The sequence below is a fragment of the Enhydra lutris genome, unplaced genomic scaffold (genome assembly GCF_002288905.1).
Source record: "Enhydra lutris kenyoni isolate GAN:26980312 unplaced genomic scaffold, ASM228890v2 scaffoldscaffold75, whole genome shotgun sequence".
In the NCBI taxonomy this organism is placed as follows: Eukaryota; Metazoa; Chordata; class Mammalia; order Carnivora; family Mustelidae; genus Enhydra; species Enhydra lutris.
Window position 1 is genome coordinate 1 of NW_019154159.1, and position 9,030 is coordinate 9,030.

The following is a 9,030-nucleotide window of genomic DNA, read 5'->3' on the forward strand; positions in this document are numbered from 1 at the left end:
GGTATTGGGGAGGGCATGTATTGCATGGAGCACTAGGAGTGGTGCACAAAGAATGAGTTTTGGAACACTGAAAAAAAGTAATAAAATTCAAAAAAGAAAAAAGAAAACCTCCATTCAGCAAGGTATATTCTATACAACCCACAGTCCCCAAACCCATGGCACATTTTTCCTTGGTGTTATTTTGGCTCCAAGACACCAAAGGTTTAGAGAAACCTGGTAGATGTTTCCTTTGGTTTTCTTCTATGTACTAAGAGATTGGCTTTATGACCTGTGAGGATATTCTCTTTGGTCTCCACCATTCAGAGGATGCACTCACTGGGGTACACTTTGGAGGCCAGCGCAACACTCTGGGCATCCAAGTCTCTGTCTCTCTGTCAGGTTGTGCCAGTTTTCAAGGTGTTTGTCATGAGAGGTTCCAGAACCATGAGAACCTTTGTGGTCTCGACCCTCATTGCTTGTTGGTGCTGGAGAGTCTCATTCCAGAAGCACCTTGGCGATGTCACAGGGGAGAGGTCTGTGAGTGGAGACATCTCACATTTTCATGGGAGGCTGAAGACACCATTGCCCCTATACACCCTCACTGCCTGTGCACTGAAGGGCTTTGCTTTTTTAGTAAAGAAGGAGTAAGGGGAGTAAGTAAAGGAGTAAAGGGGAGGAAGCTTCTGGATCATGGAGGCTGCATTCCGTATGCCCTCTGTGGACACCTCCTGTTTCCTGGGCTCAGTCCCTAAAAGGCTTATTGGCTTGTTGCTAATAAGCGATCCTCCTCATCGATGGCCAGATGATGGATCCTTTAAACTACCAAACTACATCTTGAAAAACCGTGTATTTTCTAAAGGGCTCTCAATTGTCCTATTAGTATCATTGCTAGCCTTAAGGACTCCCTTGACAAGATAGAAGAAGTTCAACTTTCAGACAAAAATAAGGATTCCCAAGCAGTATAAATTCCCCTTCCTCTCTTCCTTGTTTCTTTTAGTTTCATTGAGTTTTTCACTGACATTATAGTAGCTTTTTGTTTTGTTTTGTTTTGTTTTGTTTTGTTTTGTTTTTGTTTTGTTTTGTTTTACTTCTATATGTCACTCAGTCTCATCTCAGGAAGTGGACGCTTCATGCCCTTCCCCTCCCCTGCATGGCCCCCACCCGCCTCCCCTCTGGGAAGCATTCACTTCTTCACTGAAGTAAGAGTCTGTTTCTGGTTTGTCCATCTTTTTTTTTTTTCTTTATTCATTTGTTGTGTTTGCCTTTCTAAACTCTGGCCTCATGTGCCTGTCTTCACCTCCCTTTCCCTACAAGATTTACAGAGATTGCTCTGGACTGATCTCTAGGTTCAAAGCATCCAGGTTGCTCCTATCAATGCTGAAAGCCAGAAAGCGAATTTCACAAGAGCATCGCGAACTGGCAACAAGGTTTACTTTGCTCCTTCCTTCCAGGGCTTGGTACTCGGGACCTGCCAGCCTCAGGAATTCTTGTACAATATGTTTACAGGTGTATCCTCGACCCCCGCCGCAAAAAATTCATGTCCCCTGGACAGGAGCAGGACTTTTAGATTATAAAACCTTTTTACTTCCACTTTGAGAAGGTCCCACCTTTGTAGTTCAGATGTCTCTGGTGATCTGAGTGGCCCAGTGAACAACCAGAACAAAGATTGTCTACTTGTGAGCTATTGTGCTGATTTCTCTGAAGTGCACATTTAGTTGTTCAGGAAAAGGGGCAGTTTTCATTCTCAATGACTCCAAGTCAGAAAGGTGTGAGAAAACTCAAAACGTTAGTGTGGAGACTAACTGTTTTCAGGTGTTAACTAACTAGTTAACTAACTAGTTAACTAACTAGACTCTTAGGGGGGTGGAAGACACTAGACGAAACCTGGTCCTAGTCGCGTTTATACTGATTAGTATTAAAATCTAGTAGGTACCACGATGTGTTATTGAAACATCTTTTGCCTCTAGTCACCCTCATTGTTACCAGAGATAAACAAGTTAACATTAATTTCTTTGCGAAATAAATCTAGTTTCCAAAAATGTGGCTTGATCATTTACGTAAGTGCAGCAAGAATTGCGCTGTATGTTAAAACTGCTTTTTTTCTAAGAGTATCTCTACATAAGAGGTGTCTGGGTGACTCAGGCAGTTGGGTGACCAGCTCTTGATATCAGCTCAGGTGGAGATATCAGGATTGTGGGATCAAGACCTGCATTGGGCTCTGTACTCAGGTGGTCTGCTTCTCTCTTCCTCTGCTTGTCCCCACCCCCCAAATAAATAAGTAAATAGATAGATAGATAGATAGATAAAATATTAAAATAAATAATCTCTACATGAAATTTAACAGGGTAGAAGATAGACCGTACCATTTTATTTTACATTCTGCGTACTTTTTAAATTCCCTTTTCTAAAAATCCACAAATAAATATAAAAGTTTCAAACCTGCTCAGTATTTCACTAGCTCCCTCTTGCCAAGGAGATGGCAAGTGGTGCACGAAAGAAGAATGTTTCCCTGGGTCAAGGGTCAGGTTCACTTGGACACACAGTCAGCTCTGGTCTCCTAATCCCACACCGGGACGTGTCTGCATCCAACGCCTGAGTTCCTCCACGGTGTGTGTAGAAGATGGTGCTGGTGTACTGAATTAAGAACAAGCTGAACAACCTGCTGAATGAGGAGGCAAACGCCACCCACATGGGTGTGCAGGGAGCTCCCTCCACAGGCAGCCTCCCATTTTGGGGACATGAAGCACCCAAGGTCATTTTAATAGAAGGCACAGTTTCAATACAACCACACAAAGGAAAGAGAGTCACTAAGTTTATTGCTTACAACTGTAGGGGAGAGGTGCCCAGTGAGCCTGGGAGGGCGGTCCTCCATCCCAGACCACGGAGGAGCAGGAGCCCCAGAGCAGGGTGCCAGGTCCTCTTACTTACACCGTGGACCGGACAGAGGTCACTGATTTTTCCTGGGCTCAACTCCAAGTGGTTATTTTGAAATGTGCATCAAGTAAAGCAAAAAGGGAACTTATGGAAGAGTTCTAAGATTAGAGCCTTCTCTAAGCTCTAGATTTCGGGGGTGAGCAGGGTTGCCTTACTATAAAATGCCTGGGCAGCAGCTCGTCAGAACAACAGCTGATTGTTCGCAAAACTTGTTTCACTCGCCCCAAATGGCCATGGAGAATGTGCGCTTCTTCTGATTGATGGACAGCTGGTTCTTCCTCAGCTCAGGTCCGGTGGTTTGAACAAGGATGCGGCAGATGTTCAAATCCGTGTCCGGACACCATGAGTTCACGAAGGTCTCCCAACCCGGGCCGTAGTGACACTGCACGGTCACTTGCAGATGGAAGGAGAAGAAAGGAAACGATGAGGAAAAGAAAAAGTTAATGAATTAGAGAGCAAATATAAAATAGAGAAGATCAAAAAACCCAACAATGGGCTTTTCAACGCAGCAAAACCCTCGCAGGATATTTGTGATGAAAGGAGAGGTCTGAATAATCAATAATCAAAACAGGTACATCACACAGTATCCCGGGCATAGTAAAAAGAAGGAAAGGCAATAAGGGGATAGGATAATAAAAGGATAGCTAAACAACTGTATGCCAATAAATTTGAAATTTTAGGGGGAGTAAACCAATTTCTGGCAAAAATAGTGTGATATCCTAAAAGATATTTACAAAAGGAAATAGAAAACCTGAATCATCTTGTAGCTATTTCAAAGAATCAAATCCGTTATTAAAAACCACTCCAAGGAGCCCCTGGCTGACTCAGTGGGCAGAGCGAGTGACTCTTAATCTCGAGGTTGGGAGTTCAAGCCCCACCTTGGGTGTGGAGCTTACTTAAAATAAATAAGTGAATGAATGAGTGAATGAAGGAATGAATGAATGAAACATCTCCAAAAGAAACCTCCAGACCCTTAGAGCTTCCTGTTGGGTATCTGCTAAATATTTAAGGAAGTAACGGTGTCTGTCCTAAACAAAAATTCCAGGACGTAGGAAAGGAAGAGGCAGTCCCAAACCCATTTAATGAGACTAGCATGCTCTTGATGACAAAATCTGACAAGGGCACTGCAGAAAAGAAAAGTTATACACAACAAAGTCAGTCTTCAATGTAAATCTCAGAGTTCGCAACACAAAATCAGCAAACTGAATCGAGAGACTTAAGCAAGATAATACATCATCACTAAATTGGGGTTATCCCAAGAATGCAAAATTCTTTGAACATGAGAAATTCAGTAAGTATAATATGCCACGTTAATAGAGTCGAGGAGAAAAATCACGTGAGCATCTCACAGATGCAGACAAAAGTCTTTGATAGATTTTAAATAGTCCCTTAACTAGGAAGGCCTTTCCAGACTTTAGGAGTCAACCACAGCACCCCAACTGTGCTGGGCCTCTTCCCTCTGAGACCGGACTATGGAACAGGGGGTGGGAATAGCCATCAGGAAGTCTGGCCCCAAACTCCAGAATGCACAGGGACACAGGGGCACCAGAGCTCGAGGAAAGCATTGGCAAGAATCGGGGTCTCTGGGTCCTGGGGAAGAAGGTCCCTTTAGCCCAAGGACTGAAACTGGGACCATCCAATTCCATCTCCATGGACAACAGACTCAGGCACTGCGCTGTGCAGAGAAACACCTGCCCAGAGAGGCTGGATCCCGTCCTGGAGGAAGTGGCAGGAGCCATGAGAGCATCAAAGAGAAGCCCTCTCCCTCCCAACTCAAGGGGTAATTTGGGGTCCTAGAAGAATTCAGGACTCAACCACTTTGTGTGACAGTTCACTCCAGGTGACACAAGTCACTGGAGAGGAACCTCAGGGAGCATCACAGAGCAGGTCCTGAAGACACATCTACACACACACGCACACACACACGCACACTCTTACCTGGGTCAATGGTCACTTTAACATCGACCCCAAGGTCCGTTCCAGACTTCTCGATCCCACACCAGTAAGTGTCTGCACTGTTCCACCTGAGGTCCTCCATGGTCACGGTGAATGTGCGTGATTTCCAGTTGTCCTTGATGGACACTCGGTCACCCTTCGCTTCCTGCTCTGATCCATCGGTTTGAACGAGGATATGGCAATCACTCCACTTGGCTCCTTGACACCACCACTTATGGTAGGTCTCCCACCCGGGTTCATAGCGACACTGTACGGTCAGTGAGCCCTGCAGTGGGCCACTCACTGCACTGGACACTGCTCTGAGGGCAGAGCCTGGAAAGACAAGCCAGTGTGCTTGTCACACCACACGCTACCCCCTGAGGGCAGAGCCACAGCCTCCTACATCACAAGTAGCCCCAAGAAACCCAAGTGCCTGATGAGTTGAGTGACAGTCAAAGAGGGAATACACCTTCCACAAGACAGACCTCTGTCCTTCAAAACTCCACGGGTCAAAGCCACCACAGAAATCACCTAAGAGCACAACTCTACACATCAGAGAAACAAGAATGTCCCTACAGAGCAACAACGGCATTTGATAATCCACCCCTCCCCCTCCCTGTAGTCAATGTCATCTGGAAGCAAATGACCCAAGCGAAGGCATGGCCCCAGTCCACTTCAGCCCACTGTCCTCGTGCGAGATGTGGGCTCTGTGGTTTCAGACCTTTTCATTTTTCTAGAGTAGCCAGGAATCTGGATTTTGTGTGAAACCTCTCAACTTGAAAACACTGGTGACCAGCACAGAAACAGAGCAAACGACTTTCCGTATCTTTAGAATCCTAAGAAATAGCTACAAAACTCTCTGGCAAATTCTTGATTGGAACAAATACTTTGATGACTGAAAATTGTTTTCCCCTAAATATTGACTATTCAAGTGCTTTGATAATTCTTGAAATTCTTCTAAAGTTTTGGTTCTTTTTTTCCCAGAGAGTTTATCTATTCCATGGAGTATGTGTTAGCCTAAAGTCCTCCATTTAGAATGTATCCTTTATAATTAAAATGGTCATATCCCTTTCAGTTACATGCTCTGACCACAGGTGCTGTGTGATTTTTGTGGATTATACCTGCTGCAGGATGTCGTCCTTCTGTTTCTACTCTTCCTGCACATTTTTACACATTAAACCTGTTTTGAGATGAATTTGTGTTACTGTTTTTATTTCCTCAATCATTAATTTCTCATGCGGATAATTTTATTCCTCTTCTTTCCTCCAGATTACCACTTGGGCTCTTATTCCAATTTGCTGAGTTAAAGACAGAGACAATTTTCTTCCTTTCTAAAAAGAACTAAAGTGTGTGAAAGGCAAAGAACTTACTTTTGTTGACTGTACAAATTCAGATATAATGCACTTATCATGAATTTGAAGTGTATACCTCAGTGGTTCTTAGGGTATTCACAAAGTTGTGCCAAGAAACCCTGTACCCCATTGTTGTTCCCCATTCCCTCTTCCCTGAAGCCTTTGACGACCACTAATCTACGTTCTGTCTATAGATTTCTCACTTCACACATCAGCTGTCCGTGACAGTAAGACTGCTCTCCCACCTTCCAAATCTCTGGCAGGTGCTTCCAGGGACAAACTCCAGCCCATATAAGGAAGGTGATCCTGGAGGGAAGGCAATTCCCAGGTTTTGCTCAGGGATGCAGAAGAGGACTTAGGAGGGGCGGTAGTGATATCAACATCAACAGATGAGCTTATGCTCTCTGCCCCTTGATCAATTCTGTCCCTCTATTGTCGAGGACTGGATGTTTGTGTTGCCCCACAATTCCTGTGTTGCTGTCCCAAGCTCTAACGGGATGGTATGTGAAGCTGGGGCTTTGGGAGGGCATTAGGGCTAGAGGAGGTCATGATGGGGAATCTCAGGATGGGACCAGTGCTCTCATGAGAAAAGACACCAGAGAGCCTCTCTGTCTTTCTTTCTCTGTGTCTCTGTCTCTGTCTCTCCCTGTCTCTCCTTCCCTAAACACAAGGTGGAGGTCACCGTGAGAAGGTGGCTGCCTGGAAACCAGAAAGAGGACTTTCATCGCGAACTGAAATCAGCCTGCACCTTGATCTTGGACTCTCCAGCCTTCAAACTGTGAGACAAGAAATTTCTCTAGTTCAAGCCCCTCGGTCTCTGCTTTTTTGCTCTTACGACTCATAAGCATTTGTAACTCTTTTATGAACTTCCAAGTCCAGAAAATAATAACATGCAAGTTTTCCCAATAAGTGTTGTACATGCCTATCTCTCCCTCAGAGTGTTTTCCTTTTACACATATCATGAAGAAGTCCATGGATGAGGCAATGGGGTGATTTTATTTCCCATGATGTCCTCCTTCCCAGAAGAGACACTGCCTGCATCCTGCTCCAAGCTAAGAGATTGTGAAGGAGGAGAAGGAACAGAGTTGGGGGGTCAGGTGGTCCTACCTTACTAGCTCCTGTCTTCTCTGAGCCTCAGGAAACTGCCTCCAAGGATTTGACTGTCATCCAGCCCAGAAATAGACACCTTCTAACCTCTGGTCTTCCCTCCTGGTTACAACCCTCAGTAAGTCTCAGAGGTTGTGCTTCTGACACTAGACAACCATCTGGTCACTGTCATCCAGAGCAGAGACTCAGGAAGCCTGATGTGCGGGACTGAACAAGTCTTCAGAGAGCCTGTCACACCCTGCGTTTCTGCCGGTCCTCCTCCCTCTATGCCTCTTCAGAAGAGAAGGTCTCAACTCGAGCTACAAGTCAAGATCACTGCGCAGGCTTTTAAATGATCCAGATGTCTGAACCCCACCTTGACTGAGTGGGTCTCAGCTGGAGCCTGAGCTTCTGAGCTCCTCCAAAGTGCCTCAGGAATTGACGTCATGCATGTATGTATACATTTGTGCACGTTTACGTCTGTCTCTCATCTACCCATCCATCCATCTATCCATCATCCAGTATCTGTCCATCCGTCTGTCTGCCAGGGATGGCAAACAGTACCCTAAAGACAAATACCGTATTACTTATTTTTACTATCTTTCCCCAACTCCTAACTTAGATCCTATCAGGAAAAAAATTTTTTTTAATTTTTTTAACAAGAAAAGGTCTGGATGAGTTAAAGTCCCTACCATTTCCCCCAGGACAGACCCGGTCTGTTTCCCGCCCAGCTCTGTAAGTGCTATGTCCTGAAGCACCCAGCCCACTCACCTTGGACGACAGGAAGGAAGAGAACCAAGAGCAGCCACATATCCTGCTGCCTGGGTTGTCCACCTGGTGCTCAGCTGATGCCCGCTGCCCTCCAGGGACTGGAACTGAGCTCAGAGGCAGAATGCCTTCTATTTCTCTAAATCGTCCTTTTAGAGTTCCCTCCTCTACTTCCCTAATTTTTTATTCAGTTCCTTCATAATTTATTTAATTAGGAGAAAGACAGTGTCCTCCTTTAGGAGTCTATGGTGATATGATTTGTCTCAATGATTTGGGGAAGCCAAGTGTCCCACTGCCCAGAACGCCATTTACCAGGATGCATGAGGACCCAGGTAGCCCGCTGCCAGCAACTAGGGCACACAGTGCAACAGGGCCCAGACACCTGATCTCAGAGCGTGGCTCCAAGGAAGTGATGGAGACACGTTGGGTTTGCACGTGGGGAAGAACGCAGTGCTCAGGGCTTACGCCCAGCCTTGCTGGACACACAGCCCCATCTTTAGTCTCTTTCTGGGCAGCCCACCTGGGTGCATCCCAGACCACCCCTCTCTCCCTGGGCCCTGGTCCAGCCCTGAGCCTGACCCACAGACCCCTTCCTCTTGGGCTTCCCCCCAAGGTCCTGATTACCTCTGAGAGAGGTGCCATGGGGAGAATTTAAGGAAAGCGAAGTGAGGCCTTTTCCCATCAGCCCCATTCTGCCCTAGACACTTCCTCTGCCACCTGTTGGCATATTTCCCCTAACTGTGGACTAAGACCTCTTCCCAGCCCCACACTGCCTATGCTAATGCCCTCCTAAGGGATTTTCCCACAAGGGTCTCCTCATCCTTCACATGTCCTCTCCTCCCTCTGTCCTCTGGCCCCTTTTCCTAACCTCTCTGAGACAATTCTTCTGTCTCCTTTCTTTTACGTTTTCCACATTTGTGAGGTAGTTCTACCCCTTGGGAGGGTTTGGTTTGGTTTTGTGTTTTGACTCTCTCTT

General features: G+C 45.9%; 1 protein-coding gene across 1 annotated transcript; it reads right to left on the bottom strand.

The window, feature by feature from the left end:
• Window positions 1-3,109: 3,109 nt before the first annotated feature.
• Window positions 3,110-8,097, bottom strand: LOC111160409 (CMRF35-like molecule 1). Its single transcript, XM_022523508.1, has 3 exons — window positions 8,058-8,097; window positions 4,852-5,181; window positions 3,110-3,306 (listed from the first exon to the last, which is right to left on the bottom strand). Exons 1-3 carry the CDS (start codon window positions 8,095-8,097, stop codon window positions 3,128-3,130), a joined length of 549 nt encoding a protein of 182 aa, XP_022379216.1. The 3' UTR covers window positions 3,110-3,127.
• Between the last annotated feature and the right edge of the window lie 933 nt (window positions 8,098-9,030).